The sequence below is a fragment of the Lampris incognitus genome, chromosome 7 (genome assembly GCF_029633865.1).
Source record: "Lampris incognitus isolate fLamInc1 chromosome 7, fLamInc1.hap2, whole genome shotgun sequence".
In the NCBI taxonomy this organism is placed as follows: domain Eukaryota; kingdom Metazoa; phylum Chordata; class Actinopteri; order Lampriformes; family Lampridae; genus Lampris; species Lampris incognitus.
This window is the reverse complement of record NC_079217.1, coordinates 49,962,944-49,984,568: the sequence shown is the minus strand read 5'-3', so window position 1 is coordinate 49,984,568 and position 21,625 is coordinate 49,962,944. Positions and strand designations below refer to the sequence as shown.

The window sequence follows — 21,625 nt, the reverse complement described above, 5'->3', positions numbered from 1 at the left end:
CAGGACATGGTTGAATCGTCTCAGCTCATTTAACTAAATTACCATAGGTTTATGTTTGCAACTCACGTTTTCATTTGTTTGCTGTTCATGGGTGTGAAGTAAAGGGTCTCGAGAGACTCTGTCCCCAAAGCCCGACGTTTGGCGGCCAGGCGCTCTGAGCTGCGAACAAGAGGAGTGCTGGACTCCCCTGGTGCTGATGGTCTCCTACATCGATGGACAACAAAAAATCACTTCAAACTGACAGTGATGTGATAAGGGCAACATGCAAATAGGTGGCCCTATGATAGAAACATAACATTTGAAATGTTAATTGAAGGAGATAGGTGTGGAATCCCTGTTGGATTAGATTCACTCATATATAGAATAATGGAGAAAAAAAAAAGGTTAGGCAGTTAAATGCCATTATTGGAGGACTGCTGGGAGACAGACTGAAAAGGCCGTAGGTAGTTTGCCTGTGTCAATGAATTTACTTGTACGTAAGACTGGGCAAAAGTCGACTATTATGTTATCATCCTCAATGTTATTATATCAGGATGAAATTCAGCTGTTGTTATATTGTGATAAACAATTTTGCAGTCCATAATAAGAATCTATTAAATTTCTCCCAAAACGGGTGTCCGGGTAGCACAGCGGTCTATTCCGTTGCCTGCCAACACAGGGATCGCCAGTTCGAATCCCCGTGTTACCTTCGGCTTGGTTGGGCGTCCCTACAGACACAATTGGTCATGTCTGTGGGTGGGAAGCCAGATGTGGGTATGTGTCCTGGTCACTGCACTTATGGTCAGTCAGGGCTCCTGTTCAGGGGGAGGGGGAACTGGAGGGAATAGCGTGATCCTCCCAAGCACTACGTCCCCCTGGTGAAACTCCTCACTGTCAGGTGAAAAGAAGCGGCTGGCGACTCCACATGTATCGGAGTAGACATGTGCTAGTCTGCAGCCCTCCCCAGATCGGCAGACGGGTTGGAGCAGTGACTGGGATGGCTCAGAAAAGTGGGGTAATTGGCCGGATACAATTGGGGAGAAAAAGGGGGGAAATCCCAAAAATAAATAAATAAAATCTCCCAAAATGGTCTGAAATACACGAGTATTGTTTAGATTCTGTTTGGTTTGACATATTTTACATTATCAAACAGTTCAGTGTGATGAACCAACAGTTGGATTCTTAAAACATGGTATTTTAAAATATGTAAGCAGACATTGTGATACATTGGTATTGTGTAAAATTCCATATGATTTTAATGATATAGTTTCCATATTGCCCAGAACTACTTATCTGCCACTTTTTATAAAACAGTATTAGCCAGATGTTTACCTACTGACAAATATTATTTTGACTAATGCTTTTGAAAAAACAGTTAAGGGAAATAAGTCTGTGGAAGTCAGGAGATTTATACCTTTTCCAAAATCAGGTCCTCGCCATACATTTTTTGAAACGAGGACAGAACATTTTGAGTGGCTGGGCCAAAGGACAAAAACGGGTCATAACTCTTCAAATCTTTTGGTAGTTATATCATAAAATTCTAAAATGTTTTATTGCACCAATGGGATGTAGATTACCTTGTGGTGTTTAAAGAGTCTTCCAGTGAGCTTTGTTCTAGACTATCGGAGCTGTTGTACTTTTCCATCTGGGCCCGAGTCTGAACCCTTTTCCGTACGCTGGCGGTATCGAGGTATGCCAACTCCTTGACTGATCCTTCATTGCCGTGAATCTTGTTTTTTTCCCGAAGGTTACGGTCAGCAAAGGCAAGCTTGGATAGAGATATTGTAAGTTATTGTTTTATTATCAGCAGTATCCTCCATCTTAGAACCAAGTAGTTGCTCAAGGTTAAACAACAAAAAATGTATTAGTGGGAACAAACCACCTAAAATATGGATTCGCTATAAAAAGCAAAAGTGATTCAACACCTTGAATTCGTTTCTCTCTCGCTCATGGCTTGACATTTATATACAAGATAAATTATAATAAATGATATATATCAGGTGGTACCATGTCGACATTGTCATTCAGTGTGTATGTTCATTGTAGTATTCTATAGTTTGTGTTCAGATGAGTTTCAAAGCAGTACAAACCTGTGATTCCAAACTGGCTACCCTCCTCAAAAGGTTGTTCTCGTTGCCTCGGGTTGTCTCCAAATCTAGCTGCAGCAGTGTGAATTCAGTTGTTACTGCCTTTAGTTCATATTCTTTCATTTCTAAGGAGTGCTGCAGTTCAGTCGCTTTCTCCAGACTTTCTTGAAGAAGCTTCTTCTTGCCATCATAATGGCTCACAGCCTTTTCCATCTGAGGATATATGATGTTAAACATGTATGTTAGCCCCTACTTGCCAACTGCTGTTCAAAAACTAATACAGCAAAAAGCAGCATGTAGGCTATGGTGGAACACAGCAGCGAGGTCACACTAACCTGAGCTTTATAGTGTGCTGCAGCCTCAGATTTAGCTGTCAACTGTTCCTGTAGGTCTCTGGTCAGCTTCGCCTGTTCTTCAGCTTTCTTTCTCTCTTGCATACATATCTTCTGCTCCTGTTTAAGTGAGGTAAGCTCCTGCTGAAGTATCAACTTCAGCTTATGGGAGGCTTTATTCTCTCGCTCCAAAATCTGTTTAGCCTGGTCAAGCTTATCTTTCTCCAGAGCACAGACTTCGAGATGTTTCCTCAGAGCTTCATGACTCTGTTCTGCCTGAAGAACCCTGGCCAGTAGAGCTTCTTTCTCCTGAATGATAACTTCCTTGGCTTGTAACTGCTCCTCAGCTTTCCTGAGTGAGGAACGGAGACTCTCCAACTGGCTATTTAAACCTTGGATCTCCTGATGTACAAGTGCAGATTGATCTGAGCTGTCCTTCTTCAACAGATGGAGCTGTCTCTCTCTAGCCTGGATCTCCCCCTTCATCTTCTTCACCTCTTCTTCAGATGCAAACACCTGCTGCTGCAGAATCTCTCTCTGATGAGCATTCTCCTGTTCCTGCTTAATAAGCAGATCTGACTGAATTTGAACCTGCTCATCAGCTTTTTTAAGACAGTCACCAATACTCTCTACTTGATTTTTCAAATCTCTTATTTCCTGTTGTAGTAGTTCAGAGTGCGATAAACACTCATTCTTCAGCAAAATGAGCTGTTGCTCTTTTGACTGGATCTCCGCATTGAGTTTCTTCACCTCCTCTTGAGAGACTACTATCTGCTCTTGGAGTGCTTCCTTTTGTTTTCTGTCCTCTTGTTGATTCTTAGTTAGCTGGTCTTCCTTAGCCTGAACATCATCGTTTGCTTTTTTGATAGCGCATGTTTGACTTTCTACCTGGTCCTTCAAGACCTGGATCTCACACTGGAGAACTTCCTGTCGGTGAGAGCCTTCCTGAAGTAACTTTGCCAGCATATCTTCTTTGGTTTCAATCTCGGCCTTGGCTTTTCTTACTGACTCAGTTTGGACAGCAACCTCATCTTGTAAGATGTTAAGCTTTATTTCTTTATCAGCACACAAAGAGTTGGCATTCGACAATTCTTTCTGAAGATGCTCGATCCTCTCCTCAGCCTGAAGGAGGAGGTTTTCATTTGCTTTCCGAGCTTCCTTGAGTTTTTCCATCTCTACTTCAGAGGCAACAAGACGTCCTTGCAGTATATCCCTCTGTTCAGTTTTCTCCTGCTGGAGCTTGGTCATCTTCTTCACCTCTTCTTCAGATGCAAACACCTGCTGCTGCAAAAGCTCTCTCAGATGAGCATTCTCCTGCTCTTGCTTAATAAGCAGATCCGACTGAAATTGAACCTGTTCATCAGCTTTTTTGAGACAGTCACCAATACTCTCTACTTGATTTTTCAGATCTTTTATCTCCTGTTGTAGTAGTTCAGAGTGCGATGAATACTCATTCTTCAGCAAAATGAGCTGTTGCTCTTTTGATTGGATCTCCGCATTGAGTTTCTTCACCTCCTCTTGAGAGACTACTATCTGCTCTTGGAGTGCTTCCTTTTGTTTTCTGTCCTCTTGTTGATTCTTAGTGAGCTGGTCTTCCTTAGCCTGAATACCATCATTTGCTTTTTTGAGAGAGCATGTTTGACTTTCTACCTGGTCCTTCAAGACCTGGATCTCACACTGGAGAACTTCCTGTCGATGAGAGCCTTCCTGAAGTAACTTTGCCAGCATGTCTTCTTTGGTTTCAATCTCTGCCTTGGCTTTTCTTACTGACTCAGTTTGGACAGCAACCTCATCTTGTAGGATGTTAAGCTTAAGATCTTTATCAGCACAGAAGGAGTTGGCATTAGACAATTCTTTCTGGAGATGCTCCATCCTCTCCTCAGCCTGAACGAGGAGGTTTTCATTTGCTTTCTTAGCTTCCTTGAGTTTTTCCATCTCTACTTCAGAGGCAACAAGACGCCCTTGCAGTATATCCCTCTGTTCAGTTTTCTCCTGCTGGAGCTTGGTCATTTTCTTCACTTCTTCTTCAGATGCAAACAGCTGCTGCTGCAAAAGCTCTCTCTGATGAGCATTCTCCTGCTCCTGCGTAATAAGCAGCACCGACTGACTTTGAACCTGTTCATCAGCTTTTTTGAGACAGTCACCAATACTCTCTACTTGATTTTTCAGATCTTTTATCTCCTGCTGTAGTAGTTCAGAGTGCGATGAATACTCATTCTTCAGCAAAATGAGCTGTTGCTCTTTTGATTGGATCTCCGCATTGAGTTTCTTCACCTCCTCTTGAGAGACTACTATCTGCTCTTGGAGTGCTTCCTTTTGTTTTCTGTCCTCTTGTTGATTCTTAGCTAGCTGATCTTCCTTAGCCTGAATATCATCATTTGCTTTTTTGAGAGAGCATGTTTGACTTTCTACCTGGTCCTTCAAGACCTGGATCTCACACTGGAGAACTTCCTGTCGGTGAGAGCCTTCCTGAAGTAACTTTGCCAGCATGTCTTCTTTGGTTTCAATCTCTGCCTTGGCTTTTCTTACTGACTCAGTTTGGACAGCAACCTCATCTTGTAGAATGTTAAGCTTAAGATCTTTATCAGCACAGAAGGAGTTGGCATTAGACAATTCTTTCTGGAGATGCTCGATCCTCTCCTCAGCCTGAAGGAGGAGGTTTTCATTTGCTTTTTGAGCTTCCTTGAGTTTTTCCATCTCTACTTCAGAGGCATCAAGACGCCCTTGCAGTATATCCCTCTGTTCAGTTTTCTCCTGCTGGAGCTTGGCCAACTGCTGCTCTTTGGCCTTAATATTCTCCTCTGCATCATTGATGGAGGAACTCATGCTCTCCAGCTTTTCTAAGAGACTTTTAACCTCATCATGCAGCCCATGCACTTCCTCTTGAAACATAGTTATCCTCTCCTGCAGAGCCTCTTGGATTTTAGAGCTCTCTTGCTGCTGTTTGTTCAAGATATCCTCCTTGGTCTGTACCTCTTCCTCAGCCTTCATCACTGAGGAATGAAGACTCTCCACTTGGTTCTTCAATACTTGGATCTCTACATTCAGCAGTGCTGACTGCTCAGAGTGCTCTTTTTTTAGGTTATCCATCTGCTCCTGCTTAGAATGGATCTCTTCCTTCAGTCTTCTCACCTGCTCCTCAGAAGTTGCCTGAGCCTGCTGGAGGGCTTCTTTCTGTCGATTATATTCCTGCTGATGCTGCTCATCTTTGGTTTGTGAATCCGCTTGAGCCTTCTTCAGTAAGGCACTAATGCTGTCAACTTGGAGCTTTAAATCCTGGATCTCCTGTTGTAATACACATCTTTGCTCTGAGCTCTCTCTTTGCAGTTTAGCCAGAAATTCTTCCTTGGCTTGCATCTGTTCTTGGGCCTTTAACACTTGCTTCTCCATACGTTCTTTTTGCTGAATGATTTCCTGTTGATACTCAGCCAGCTGGATTTCTTTAGCCTGAACTTCTAACTCTGTCTTTCTCAAGGAGGCGACTGTACTTTCCAGCTGGTTCTTCAGACAGTTAATCTCCTTCTCAAATACTTCTCTCTGCTTGGATAGTTTGAAGGGCATACATTTTGGAGTTGATAGTTATTAATCACTGAACAAAAGGTAAAAAAAGTTCAAATTTAATTTGAAATGAAATTAAACTTAACCATTTTCAATTAATTAAAACCAAGAAATTACACCGATTGTCAGACTAAAGATAAACCATTATGTGAATCCTGTTTCAGGGTCAACCGAGCTTTTATATAAAAATCACATACACTTTAAGGTTTGTAGCAACAAAATCATACTGTAGAGGTTTAAATTAAGTGTATCTTCGCACCTCCATAATGGGCCCCATATTTTCTCCTCTCTCTTCTTCTGTAGCGCTGGTCATTTGATCTTCCAAAGACAAGATCTTCCCCTGCAGTATCTGAATTTGTTCATTCAGGAATTCCTGTGGGCCATGGAAGGGAATAAGACAGGGGTGGCTAACCATGTGCCATGGAGAGCCATGTGTATGCAGGTTTTCATTCCAGCTGGACTCCACACCAGGTGATGTCACTGATTAGCAACCCTTTAATCCAAAGAGGAAGAATGTATCAGTGAAATCACCTGGTGTGGAGTCGGCTTGGAATGAAAACTTGCGTACACATGGCTCTCCATGGCACAAGGTTAGCCACCGCATAAGACATCAGGTAAACCACAAAGACTACAGTGTGTTTTATTAATTAGTGGGCTAACTGAAAGCAGCAGCAACACGACTGAGGGACCTCTGCAGGATACTTTTCCTCTATTTCTTTCCAATGCTATTCTTCATACAGTTATTTAGCTTCTACAGAAAATCAACGTCTACAGTGCTGTTGTTTTTCTTGCCCTTTTGTATCTGTTTAAGAAGGAGAGTGCTGCTGGTGTCGAGTGTGGCTGCCGCTTCTCACTCTTGTAGCCCCCCCTTCCCATCCACCCCTGTATGTTTGTGCTATGTTTATCTGTTGTCTTGTTTCACCCCGTTTATTGTAAAGCGTCGTTGAGTGTAAGAAAAGCCTATATAAGATTGATTTATTATTATTATTATAATATTAAGACCCACAAAACTTTCGAAACTCAAAAACCTCTATCCAACCCATGTTGCTTGTACAGCTAGTTAATATCTCACTCTGTCCCAGTGTCCCCCAAACCCCCCCCCCATTTTCCCCATTTTAAACTTTTTCTATTTTCCCTATAGACTGGAAATTGGACCAACTTTCTAAGTGCCCCCAGATCACAACATTCAAGCAAGCAAAAGAAACATGCTTTGATGCTTCCAGCCCTGGCCAAGAAGTGCACTTCTTATTCTCACCACAACAACCCCTTCTAATCCCTTCTTTTCAGCCCAATTTACTACAATTTTTTTCAGCTACCAACTACTACAGCTATAGAGCCCCTACCATTGAAGAAATTACAGAAAATTAAATGCAATACCCAACAAATCAAAATGAACATGAATCAAAATGAACATTAAAGCAAAATATTTAAGATTATGATGGGGCAAGGGTTGAACAGACAGGCAGACTTTATAATCAAGATTCTTGTTGGGAAAACAGGATTTAAAAACCCAAGAGTTTTTGTTAATGCAGCGAAGTTAAGTTCAACTGTAAAACTCTGTCCTGACCTTCTCAGCCATAGCGTGGTCAAGTTTAGACTGAATGTGGCAAGTGTTGAGGCTCCACTCCTTTTGAGCAGACTCTTCGTTCTCCATCAGTCTCCGAACCTCAGCTTCAGATAACACCAGCTGTGAACATACTTCTTTGACCTGATACAAAAAGAAGCATTTTAATGGAAATTAAAAATCAATTGAAGAGGTTTAAAAGAGGATCATAGTAGGTAAATGTCCCAATGATCATCATTCCAAGTATTGTAAAAAAAAATATAAGACAATTAAGGAAAAATAATGCAATATTAAACGGTTTCATTTAGATTCTCTTTACCTCTTAAATACTCCTTGCCTACATACAAGCAAAGCGAGAATGGTCCAACCCCTTAATCAGGCATATCACATCAATGTACCGTAGTAGAAAAATACAGAACCACTTGTTCCTATTTAGATGTCACGTACTGCTCACATGTTTTGCCTACAACTGACCCTTCCACAGATGTCAGCATGTCCTTATAGCTCTGCAAATAGGTAAGGTCACAGCTGGCTGATATCAGTTAGGGTGACTTAGACAACATGTACCCTTGTATTTCTATAAAAACTTTGTACTTCTCCTGTTCACTGCTCTCTCCCTTCTTCCTATCCATATGGGGTGAGCCCATTTGCAAATGATGAATTAAACTTACTCAGAAAGACAATACTGACTCAGGATTTTATTTTCATTTTATAACAAAGTTTGCCACCACAAACTTGGCATTGTCGGCAGGATCACTCATGTGAGGGGGACTTCTGGGACTCAGCGTGGCAGGCAACTGAGTGTGCATACCCTGAAGTCTGGAACTTCAGCATCAACCTCCCCATCAAAGAGGGTAGAGAAGTGGGGGCCTGACGTATGAGGATCAGACTCACTCACCCCTGTGATCCAAAAAACCAAGGTGGTAAACTATGATCTGTCTTTCTGGTAAGTTAATTCTTTGTGAAGATGACTGTGGGCAACTTTGTGACAGATGGCATAGTGATGTCTTTTCATCAGCTCAGAGAGAAGTACAATCTTCCTCAGAATAACTTTTTCAGATATTTGCAAATACGCAGCTCTATCACTTTTGCTATTAAGTCACACCCCAGTGGGTTTTCTCTTTTGGCTGTGAAGAATGGTATTCAAAATCCTGGTACCAGAAAACTCGTGAAGAGGGAATGATCATCCATGAACTGGGGGGGGGGGGGGACCTAAGAGTACATCTGTCGCCATCTTACAATGTTGTGATTGCAACTATTCCCAAATCCCCTGTGAATAGTACACATGGCCATTGTAACTCTAGTTAATGGTCACGCCATATTTGCATATGAAACTGATCATTGGTTTCAGTTGTTATGCAACTGTATTGTTTATAAGTGGTGAAGATACCTGCAGTCAGCTGAGACTGAAGAGGTCAATTAGATGAGTGATGAAACATATCTGTAAATAAACATTGTAGCCAGATGAACTGATTCAACTTTCATTGATTTTCTTACCTGGATTATTGAGCATGTATATATAGATTTCCAACACTGTTTCATATTTGATTCTGAGTGTTATGGAACTTACCCCTTTAGAAGTTATAAACTTCTGGCTGAAGGAAAAACCAGTAAAATTATTTCATATTTGGGACTCCTTTCTGGACTATATTGGAGATGACAGGGCCCAAGCCCTTCGGAATGGTCTCTACAGACTAGCATGGACTGAGATCTTGAGATAAATGTCCATGTAGGTCTTAGTGTTTAATATGCCATTATTCCTTCATCATTTTTATATTTACATAATTGTATAAACCTTCTGTCTTAGTGTTTTGTTTTTAATTATTTACTCATTTTTGTTTATCTTGTATGTATGGAGAATTTGTTCTGGTGTTGAGGGTAAGCTGGAAAAGAGGGTACATATTTTTATCACGCAGTCTCATTCTTGATTTTCTGGCCCTTTGAAAATCAATAAATATACTCTTTAAAAAAAGAAACTTTTCAGAAGATTTGTTGGTACAGTTTGCAACGAATTTTACCCTAATGAAGTTAACTGATTAAGTTCCAAACAACACTGGGGGCTTTCCAAGTCAATTATCAAGAAATGCTCTAAAACCAAATTTTTTAATGATTTTTTGGTAGTTCCAAGAGAATAATTCATGACATGCCAACAAATTCTAATTAGACCAAGATTATAAAGACAACAGGTGTTGTCCAATTTTGAGTGTGACAGAAAGAAATTAGTAGCATGATTACATTTAAAAGGTGCAATATACGAGATTTCAAACATTAATACAGCATCAATCAACTACAGTTAAGTCCATAAGTATTTGGACAGTTACACAATATTTGTAATTTTACCCCTGTACACAATCACAGTGGATTTGACATGAAGTATTTGAGATGTGATTGAAGAGTAGACTTTCAGCTTTAATTTAAGGGGTTAGATAAAAATATGGTATTAACTGTTCAGGAATTACAGCCATGGATATACAGGGTCACCCCATTTTCAGAGGCTCAAAAGTAATAGGACAAACAAACATAACTATGATTATAACAATTATATTTAATGTTTGGAGGAAAATATTTTGCAGTCAGTGACTGTCTGAAGTCTGGAACCCGTCGACATCTTCAAATTCTGAGTTTCCTCCTTTGAAATGCTCTGCCAAGACTTAACGGCAGCTGCCTTCATTTACTGGTTGCTTGCGGGTCTTTTGGCCATTCGTTTTATCTTCAGCAAGTGAAAAGCATGCTCAATTGGGTTGAGGTCAGGTGACTGACTTGGTCACTGATGAATATTCCGCTTATCTGCCTTGAGAGACTCTTGGGTTGCTTTCTCAGCTTGTTTTGTGTCATTATCCATCTGCAGTGTGAAGCACCATCCTCTCAGTTTTGTGACACTTGGCTAAATCTGAGCAAATGGTATAGCCTTATAACGATCACAATCCATCCTGCTACTTCTGTCAGTAGTCACATCATCAATAAACACCAATGACCAAGTTCCATTGGCAACCATACATGCCCATTTCATAACACTACCTCCACCATGTTTGACAGATGATATGGTATGCTGAGAATCATGAGCTGTTCCTTTTGTTCTCCAAACTTTTCCTCTTCCCATCCCTCTGGCACAAGTTAATCATTGCTTCATCTGTCCAAAGAACCTTGTTCCAGAACTGGGTAGGTTTTTAGATGTTTTTAAACACAGTCTAATCTGACCTTCCTGCTCTTAAGTGACACAAGTGGTTTTCACCTTGCCGTAAACACTCTATTTATTTTCATGCAGGCGTCTCTTGATTGTAGACTTGGACAATGATACCCCTACCTCTCAAGAGTGTTTTTGACTTCCCTGGATGTTGTGAATGTGTTTGTCTTCACTAGGGAAAGAATTCTGCGATCATCCACTGTAGATGTGTTCTGTGGTCTTCCAAGCCTTTTGGTGTTGCTGAGCTTGCCAGTGCATTCTTTCTTTTTTAAGAATGTACCAAAATGTTTTTTTGGCCACTCCTGAAGTGATTACTATCCATCTGATAGATTTTCTTTACTTTTTCAGCCTAATGATGGCCTCCATCACTTGTATTGACACCTCTATGGACTTCATGTTGAGAGTTCTGATGAACAGTTACCAAATGCAAATGTAAATACTTGGAATGAACTCCAGACCTTTTTATCTGCTTAATTTGTCATGGAATAATGATGGAAAAGGTCTTACTTGCCCATGAAACCAATTGTTAGTCAAGCGTCCAATTACTTTTGATCCTCTGAAAATGGGGTGACCATATATAAAACTGGCTGTAACGGCTTAATGCAATATTTTTTGTCCAACCCCTTAAATTAAAACTGAAAGTCCACCCTTCAATCACATATTGGTTCCTTCATTTCAAATCCACTGTGGTGGTGTACAGGGGCAAAATTACAAATATTGTGTCACTATCCAAATACTTATGGACCTAACTGTATTTGCTATGTAAAGAGATAGTGGAGTAATGGCGTCCTGAGCACAGAATGACATCACACTCCATGTGTGTGTTGTAATCCGAGCTTCTGATCTTTTTTTTGGAAGCCGGTCCAGCTGTGCGTGCAATGTGTCAAGGCATTCAGTCTATCACAGACTACAAAAGCTCCAACAGCGGTCCCACTGTCCGTGATGCCTCCCTGCCAGACAAGCCAAATCATTTCTACGCCCACTTCAACAAGGGCAATACTGACCCAGCCACAAAAATCCCCAGCCATCCAGAAAACCAGGTGCTAACTCTATCGATCGCAGAGGTCAGAGAATCACTGCGCAGAGTGAACACATGGAAGGCCGCTGGACCAGACAGCATACTGGGTCAGGTCCTCCGGGAATGCTCCGACCAACTGGCTGAGGTCTTCACAACTATATTTAAACTCTCATGGTCCCAATCCATAGTCCCGGCATGTTTTAAGACTACCTCTAATATTCCTTTCCCAAAGAAATCAACACCTACATGTCTGAATGACTACCAACCCATAGCACTCACCCCCATTGCCATGAAGTGCTTTGACAGACTGGTTCTGGCTCACATCAAACATCAAACACTACCCCCCCCCCCCCCCATAATCGACCCACATCGGTTTGCCTACTGTCCCAAAAGGTCTACGGAGGATGCCATTGCCCCTGCCCTGCACTTTGCTTTGACCCACCTTGAACTTAACAGCATATACATCTGGATGCTGTTCATAGATTATAGCTCTGCCTTTAACACTATCACCCCCGCTCAACTCCTCTCCCTTGGCCTCAACCCCTCCCTCTGGACCCTGGACTTCCCGATCAACAAACTTCAGTCTGTTAGGTTAGGTGACCACTCCTCCTCCACCCTGACCCTCAGCACAAGTGCCCCTCAAGGCTGTGTTCTGAGCCCCTCCTTTTCTCCCTCTTTACCCACGACTGCCTGCCAACTCCCCTTCAAATGTAATAGTTAAGTTTGCGGATGACTCCAGTCATTGGCCGTATCACCAACAATGATGAGACGGCCTACAAGGACGAGATTCAGCACCTCACATCATGGTGCACTACCAACAATCTTGTTTCAATGTGCAGGAGACGAAGGAGCTGATTGTAGACTTCAGGAGGTCTAAAAGCTGCAGCCACTCCCCCATATACATCAATGGGGTGGAAGTAGAGCATGTCTCCAGCTTTAAATTCCTTGGTGTCTACATCAGCGAGGAACTTTCCTGGACATCAAACACCCAGGCCCAACGCCTGCATTTCCTGAGGAGGCTGAGGAGCGCCTGTCTATCCCCCAAAAGAATCATCAACTTCTACCACTGCACTATAGAGAGCATCCTGACCAGCTGCATCTCAGTGTGGTACGGTAACTGCATATCAGCAGACCAGAAAACACTGTAGCGGGTCGTCAAGGCAGCCCAGCATATCACCAGTATCCAGCTCCCAGCCATAAAAAACATTCATCACAAACGCTGCCTTCGAACGGGTCTCAGCATCAGCAGAGATCCCACCCACCCCAACCATGGACTGTTCTCCCTCCTGCTCTCTGGGAAGCACTACAGGAGCCTCAGAACAGCACTACCAGGCTCAAAAATAGCTTCTTTCCCCAAGCTGTTGCCCACCTGAACCTGGCAAGTTGTTCATATGTTACTTATCATATAAAATAAGGACACGGTTACATTCAGTCACTTGCCCGTGACAATTGATGGAATGATCTTTTTCTTTACATAGTCCATAGCTTGGCGGCATCCACAAACTCTTCTCGTTGTTGTGGGAAATGCGGAATCTAGCGGGGAAGAGTATTCCATAACAGACTCCTGGTCTTCCTAGGAGAATCTTCCTGACATCTGTGAAAGCTGCTCTGGCTTTAGCGACATTGGCTGTGTAGTCCAGAAATATGGCGATTGGATTGCCGTTGTAATTGAGTTGGCCACCCTGATCAACGGCCTTCCTCAGGATGGCCATGTAATTTTGCAATGACCACACCCGGCTTGTCTCCTGGCTTTCTCTGACTTCGGTGTGAGCGCTCGATCTGTACATCTTTGTCCATCTGGAACACTTCCTTAAGAAGCTTGGAAACTGCCACGAGAGCTTGATCCTGGTTGCTCAGCAACCCCCATGATCCGAATGTTACTTCTCCTCATCCTCCCCTCCATGTCCTCACATTTTTCTTTTAAGTCTTCGACCTGCTTCTTGAGGTTTGTTGCAGTGATTTGTACAGATATTACTTCATCCGACCATGTTGAGTCCTTCCTCAGTGGCTTTTACATTAGCTTTAATGTGATCTATTTCTGCACGGATTGTGGTTTTAGTGTTTGTAATTTCAGTTTTCACTGCCGTTATTTCATTTTTCAAAAACCTTTGAAACCATCCGCTCTTCTCTTATTACAGAGGATCTTTTCTTAATGAGGAGAGGATATCAACTTTGATCGATGCAATGTCCATGGTCGGATTTACTGCGGATGTGGGTGAGGCTTGATCGGGGTTACCTGAACTCTTCACTGGTGGATTGTTGGGCCTTGCATTGATCGGACTGTCGTGTTTATATTTTCGAAGATTGGATGCTATCCACATTGGTTTTACTGATCCTCAGCTATACTTTGGTTTATTAATAACAGATTTAAGTGTTTTGCATAATATCTACACTGATGATGTCGTTAAAATATGGAATTAGCAAGGATTCTGCAGAAGCACTAAAAAGTAGGTCTTACTCCATTTGCCGCTCAACTGGAAGTGGGGGAGGTTTTGTTTTAAATTGGTCTGAGATGCTGGTGCTGAATATCGTGTAGCCTCCTGAGATCCAGGAAAAATAAGGTTTTTTAATTATTATTTTTTTTACATAAATTAAGTGTTGGGGTGGTAAAACACATTGCAAAGAAACACATGTTAAAACTTGATTTTGTTCAAATTTTACATGTCCACTGTAGTGGACACCCCCCCCCCCGACACACACACACACGACGTCATTTTAAAGGCACAGTTGTCCTCTTTTAAGGGAAAACAGGACTGAATACAGTGGCATGCATAGTATGACAGATATGAGCAAAAATGCTACGTCCACTACAGTGGACAAAAATGTACTGCTGGGTCACCCCGCCTGTCACCCAATGACTGCTAGGATAGGCTCCAGCATCCACGTGACCCTGAGAAAAGCGCTATAAAAAATGCGACTTGATTGATTGATAAGCAGTTTGGATAATGGATGTTCTCAAGAATATAGCACCTTTAACAGTAGAGGTATTCTGTGATCATGTGTGTGAAAACCATTACCTGTACAGAGAGTATTCCATTCTCTTCCATCAACTCATCCAATTTACGTTCCATATGGGAGGAATTGCTCTTCATATCATTATTGTGCTTGAACAGCTCATGAACACGGCTTTGTAACCTATAAGACAATTGGAGAAACGTACTTTAAACAGCATTTTTGGGAAAAGCAGGCTGCCAGCCTTTAAAGCTCCTCTTCTCTAAACTCTTGCAGCTCAAAAGAGCAGAACCAACTCGGCCAATAAGCTACAGATCATGTTCTCAGGAAAGATAATGTTATAATCCTTCATGGTTTATAAGATAAGTGCTATATAAATAAATAGTTATGATTATTATTTGCTTGAAATCCTCTTCAGGCTTTTAGTTGTCTGCATTTCTCAAATACAGACCCAATGTTTATCTGACAGCTGCGTTAGCTTTTTTTTTTCTTTTTCCAAATTACGGACAAGACTTCTTTGCCTTCGCTTGTGCATCCAGACTTAAGTCAGAAGCTGACCTGTTTACTAAATGTTAAAAATTACACAAAAACAGATACCAAGTAACATAAGGTCCCCACACACTGAACAATTGTGACCATCTTCCATGTTTACTGTACGAGAAGAGTCTTGAGAATAAATCATATAATAAATCATTGTTTTTATCCCCTGCCACAGTACACGATTACTGCTGACATTTTCCGACACTGCTTGAACTAGGGCGGTGCTTCTCACGATAAACGACTTGCCCACGTCAGGGATATTTCGTTTGGAATGGCCTTATGACTGCCCATATCGCACAGTGTGTGGGGTCATTTAAGTAATTTAATGAGATTGCGACCACGTCGAGTTATTTTGGCATGCGATTTCAAGCTTGCAGTTCCTCCGCACTTACATCCCTCCCCTCTTCCCCCATGCAGACTGCGAGGACCATGTGGACTCAACTATATTGGGTTTATAGTGGAATGCAGAGGTTGTGGAGTGAATGGGTGAGGCGGACAGTTACTATGCGCTAATTGCAGATTTGGTCTTTAATGATAGGTCCTTCCACAAAGGCGACCATGATGACATTAAGATCTCTCTCTTTAGCTCTGGAACCAAGGCCTATTATATCGTCAAGGCAAAAACTGAACCTGATTTACGTACGAGATAGACTGTGAGCACAAAATATTTTAACTCTAAATCTTTAAAGGCTTTCTCCTCTTTGAGCCAAAAGGTTTTGATAATTATGAATTTATTCTCAACATCCCTGAAGAATCAACGTCAAAAGCAGAAACAGCACTATTGTCACTTGACAACATTAAGTGACTTTGCCCTCTTACCAAAAGATCTGGACATGTTCAGACATGGGCTGAATTGGACAAGATGAAAATTAATTTAATTTTGCCTGCAATAAAATAAGGAAACTGAAAATGTAATAATGATGGCTCATGTCTCTAAATGACAACTCTAAGGGCAAGTTCTCCTTTCAAGTGCTTACATGTCGTTCTTGGCCTGTAGTTCCTGTAGTTGTTCGCCGGCAACCTTCTCCTGTTCACTCTGTTCACCCTTCAACTTATCCAGATGGTACTGTAGCTGGTTAATGTGGGATTCTGTGGAAAGGACAAAAAGGAGAGCTTTATCTGAATGAAATGAGGAACACAACAAGTACACATACGGTGACTGCAAAGCCATTGTTACAAGAGAAAGCACAAGAAATTTTATTTTCATTTTAATCCTATTGCATTAATGATGACTATGGCCATTTATCTAGTCCTGGAAAGTCATTTTTCCCCCCCTGAGGAGAAAGGCACCTTGGATGGCTATAGAACAGTGTCATTAGTAGGGACTGTAGTGTTTTCATAATATGCATTTATGCAGTAAAGATTTTTCCCATCGTGAGGGCTTGGACCAAGATACTCAGGTTAAAGACAGCATTCTCACAACACCAACCTAAAGTCCCCCCCCAAAAAATCATTGTATACGAGTGTTTATATCTATATATATATCTATATCTATATATATATATATATATATTAAAAAAAAATTATATAAGGGTGTTGCATTACACTGATATATTCTGTACCTCTCTGTGCAATGAGGGCCATCTTGCTAGCCAACTCTTTCGCCAGTTCATCCCTGTATTCACTGTCTTGGGCCATCTGCCTTTTCAGCTTCTTCAGCTGGAACTGAGGAGTGTTCATGACATATTGCAGAGGAGACTTGCTGCAGGAATAAAAAGAAAGCAAAATATTTACACTACCGTTCAAAAGTTTGGGATCACATTGAAATGTCCATATTTCTGAAGGAAAAGCACTGTACTTTTCAATGAAGATAACTTTAAACTAGTCTTAACTTTAAAGAAATACACTCTATACATTGCTAATGTGGTAAATGACTATTCTAGCTGCAAATGTCTGGTTTTCGGTGCAATATCTACATAGGTGTATAGAGGCCCATTTCAAGCAACTATCACTCCAGTGTTCTAATGGTACAATGTGTTTGCTCATTGGCTCAGAAGGCTAATTGATGATTAGAAAACCCTTGTGCAATCATGTTCACACATCTGAAAACAGTTTAGCTCGTTACAGAAGCTACAAAACTGACCTTCCTTTGAGCAGATTGAGTTTCTGGAGCATCACATTTGTGGGGTCAATTAAACGCTCAAAATGGCCAGAAAAAGAGAACTTTCATCTGAAACTCGACAGTCTATTCTTGTTCTTAGAAATGAAGGCTATTCCATGCGAGAAATTGCTAAGAAATTGAAGATTTCCTACACCGGTGTGTACTACTCCCTTCAGAGGACAGCACAAACAGGCTCTAACCAGAGTAGAAAAAGAAGTGGGAGGCCGCGTTGCACAACTGAGCAAGAAGATAAGTACATTAGAGTCTCTAGTTTGAGAAACAGACGCCTCACAGGTCCCCAACTGGCATCTTCATTAAATAGTACCCGCAAAACACCAGTGTCAACATCTACAGTGAAGAGGCGGCTGCGGGATTCTGGGCTTCAGGGCAGAGTGGCAAAGAAAAAGCCATATCTGAGACTGACCAATAAAAGAAAAAGATTAAGATGGGCAAAAGAACACAGACATTGGACAGAGGAAGACTGGAAAAAAGTGTTGTGGACGGATGAATCCAAGTTTGAGGTGTTTGGATCACAAAGAAGAACGTTTGTGAGACGCAGAACAAATGAAAAGATGCTGGAAGAATGCCTGACGCCATATGTTAAGCATGGTGGAGGTAATGTGATGGTCTGGGGTTGCTTTGGTGCTGGTAAGGTGGGAGATTTGTACAGGGTAAAAGGGATTCTGAATAAGGAAGGCTATCACTCCATTTTGCAACGCCTTGCCATACCCAGTGGACAGCGCTTGATTGGAGCCAATTTCATCCTACAACAGGACAATGACCCTAAACACACCTCCAAATTGTGCAAGAACTATTTAGAGCAGAAGCAGGCAGCTGGTATTCTATCGGTAATGGAGTGGCCAGCGCAGTCACCAGATCTGAACCCCATTGAGCTGTTGTGGGAGCAGCTTGACCGTATGGTACGCAAGAAGTGCCCATCCAACCAATCCAACTTGTGGGAGCTGCTTCTGGAAGCGTGGGGTGCAATTTCTCCAGATTACCTCAACAAATTAACAGCTAGAATGCCAAAGGTCTGCAATGCTGTAATTGCTGCAAATGGAGGATTCTTTGACGAAAGCAAAGTTTGATGTAAAAAAAATCTTATTTCAAATACACATCATTATTTCTAACCTTGTCAATGTCTTGACTCTATTTTCTATTCATTTCACAACATATGGTGGTGAATAAGTGTGACTTTTCATGGAAAACACAAAATTGTTCGGGTGATCCCAAACTTTTGAACGGTAGTATACTTTCACAACACTTTGTGTTCACTCAATATATAAGGGTTTTGTAGGGGCCCTTTAACCTTACATTTCTATTATATTATATAGATGGTGGTGTTCTCTCGGGTTCTTTAATTTCCCAATGTCTGCACAAATGCAATTAGGTGGCGATATTACTATCCAAGCAAGGCATGCTACAAATATGAGAAAATATTTAAGACAAAAAATTTTAACCCAAAAAATTCAGTGAGTCCTGAGCCATCTGAAATCAAGCAATAAATACTGCACAAAAAAGAGAATCCAATATATGGTGAATAGTTTTCTAAATGGCCATGTTTTGATTTTTTAGCAAATTTACATGAATAAAAGACAAATCATTATTTTCTTTTTGGTAAATATTGCATTCAAATGCTTGCCATGTACAATTTCCTCAAACATGTCAAAGGAAGCAGAGCATGGTGTCATGAATATACTGAATGATACCTGACAGATGAAGAAGCCACAGTTTGCAGTTCCATAAATTTGACTTTTGGAGAACGGTGGAAGACTGGGGACTCATCCGAGAGTGAAGAGAAAGTTGATGGACTAGTAATGGATGATGTGTCAGATCCATCTACATTTTTAGCTGTCACAGACAAATCTGAGGTTAAGAGAAAAAGATCGTAAAGATACTGAAACTAAAACTGTTGTACTATACCCCCCCATTTAATTTTGCCTGCAATAAGGAAACTGAACATGTAATAATGATGGCTCATGTCTCTAAGTAGGAGCTTCTATTACCTAACATATGGAAAGTGAAATAGATTTCAGGCTTACATTTCTTTCCTAAATAGGCCTCAATCCCACCGTTCAGGAAAACATGGCCCTCACACTCCAGCACAAATCGGTCAGTAAGAACTGCAATCTCCCGCTAATGGTGGTGATGTAAGAAAGAAGAGGCTGGTAAGAACTTATATCAAGAACAGAATGAAAGTTGTGAATGGAGACGATAAACCGAAGTACTGAGGAGCAGCCACAGAACAAGTTATAAAAAGGATTTTTAGCTTTATAGCTTGCCTTACCTCAACTTCGTATTCCAGCATATTTAAGGTACAGCGGTCATTCATCATGTCGTAGTACACCAGTAACAAAAGCACCTTAGGTCACAAGGGTTGAATCAGAACACAGCTACATTCAGAAACATGTTGCTTTTTTTTTACATTTGCAGGCAAGCAAACCAATCAAAATAATCTGTGCATAGAAAAATGTATTGATAAACATACCTTTGATATTTCTACTGTTAATTTGTCACCATTTTTTATGTCATCCCATGACACAGAGGCTCCTCTGTCAGGACTGAACCGACAGTCTCCTAAAATGCAACAGAGATGAACAAGAGAGAGAAACACAAAAAGACACTTGAAAAACAGTCAAACAGGCCAACAAACCATAGGGTGTGGTAGGTAACTCAAAGATTGGCTTTAGCATATAAAAAGATTATTCATCGCAATAAATTCTCAAGTTTGTTTAAAAAGATTTTGAATGTGGTCAGAAGAAGGTTCACATTGCTCAAAGTTAACCAGAAGGTTAACTTTGAGCAATGTGAAACATCTTAAATGGATCAAAGAAGATTAAATCAGTTCATCTGGATTTTAACTATGTTATGTTAGTGAAAACAGCCAGTCTTGGTGATTTGAGTGATGAAACGTTTATCTCAATAAACGTGTCCAGGTGAACTGATTCAACTTTCTTTCATTTTTTTTTCTGGATTATAGAGCATGCATAAAGACTTCTTGGTTTCAAGGTTACAGGACTGCAGATAAGCGTAACATTTTATGGCCAAATTAAAATTAATCCAGTAAATGAAAGAATATACTATGTTGGTTTTAAAAGTCAAGCATAGACCTAACCATAATGACCTAATACCTTCCTAAGTCATAATAAAATAATGTTGCTCTTAGTAAATACCGAACCAAAAAAAATTTCCACCGATCAAAATTCAAATTGAAAATGAAAAAAAAAAATCCAATCAAATGTTCTTGCTCATTGTTCAAAAGCTGGGTGCTATTGGATCCTAACATTTACAATATATTCCACATTATCTGATTTACACTCTTAAAGATTCAAAAAGCACCTTACAGACTGACACTGAAGGAAGCCAGTCTTTTTCTTAAAACAACAAAACTCGTCTAAAAATATCATTTGTGACATCTTTCGATAATGGATGTGAGAGAAACAAACTTACTTTCTAAGAAGTCAGCGATGATCTGCAATCGAGCCTCAATTGACAAATTCAAATGGCCATGTGTTTCATCTTTCCTGAAATGTGGGAAGAATAAACAAAAAAACGTCATTCGCGGCATCGGGTGGAGTTTTGTTTAAATTGTAGGCCGGGGTCACGTGATGTAATGTTATTACAATGATAACGTCCTTCAGTACATGGCTTCTACTCACAATTTATGGACGACTTGCAACAAGAATATCCCATCGTTTAAATCGTGGACGCTTAGCTCTCGCTCGGCCAGTTTCATACTGTTGAACTGTCCAAGATGGGCACACACACAGAAAGAATGACAAGTCAGTCTTCCAGCACTGTCTCGAAACATGTGATTCAACTTTATTACCCACCCACAGTATTAAGAGATCAACTTACCCAGGCGAGCAGAGCTTTAACGCCCATGTTCATTGCCATGTTGGCTGTTGCTTAGGGTGCGTTTGCAACCTGAAAACACAGAAATGTTATGGGTGTAGTGCTTTATTCAACGTCAGCAGTGTAGCAGGTTGTGTAAAAAAAGAGGACAAAAAAGGGCACATTTAACTGTGCTTTAGTTGTACAAGTCAACAACTGTACCTAACCTGCAACTTAGGTGACGCCAGCGAACGTCAACCAGTGTCCGTTCGTAACAGAGCTAAAACATTAGCATGAGTTATACAACCTCTTGGTGGTGGTAGAACTATGAAATATTAACTTTTGCCTGCTAGACTCACTATAACTAAGCTAGGCAGCAGATCGTACATGCTAGTTTATCTAACTGGCCAAGCTAAAACCTGTAATCTAGTTAAAAACACACACCAACATTCGAACATCAACTTACCTTTTCAGCA

The 21,625-nt window shown here is 41.0% G+C and overlaps 1 protein-coding gene across 1 annotated transcript in view; it reads right to left on the bottom strand.

Moving 5' to 3' along the window:
• Positions 1-21,212, bottom strand: part of numa1 (nuclear mitotic apparatus protein 1) — a 28,068-nt gene extending 6,856 nt beyond the window's left edge. Inside the window, exons 1-16 of the mRNA XM_056282878.1 lie at positions 21,174-21,212; positions 20,975-21,060; positions 20,766-20,839; positions 19,804-19,892; positions 19,603-19,677; positions 19,358-19,451; positions 19,025-19,181; positions 16,777-16,916; positions 16,192-16,303; positions 14,740-14,857; positions 7,524-7,664; positions 6,216-6,329; positions 2,402-5,935; positions 2,070-2,279; positions 1,557-1,747; positions 67-204 (exon numbers count right to left, since the gene is read on the bottom strand). Of these exons, the coding sequence (XP_056138853.1) occupies positions 67-204; positions 1,557-1,747; positions 2,070-2,279; positions 2,402-5,935; positions 6,216-6,329; positions 7,524-7,664; positions 14,740-14,857; positions 16,192-16,303; positions 16,777-16,916; positions 19,025-19,181; positions 19,358-19,451; positions 19,603-19,677; positions 19,804-19,892; positions 20,766-20,839; positions 20,975-21,060; positions 21,174-21,212 (5,312 nt within the window). The remainder of the gene's footprint in view (positions 1-66; positions 205-1,556; positions 1,748-2,069; positions 2,280-2,401; positions 5,936-6,215; positions 6,330-7,523; positions 7,665-14,739; positions 14,858-16,191; positions 16,304-16,776; positions 16,917-19,024; positions 19,182-19,357; positions 19,452-19,602; positions 19,678-19,803; positions 19,893-20,765; positions 20,840-20,974; positions 21,061-21,173) is intronic.
• Between the last annotated feature and the right edge of the window lie 413 nt (positions 21,213-21,625).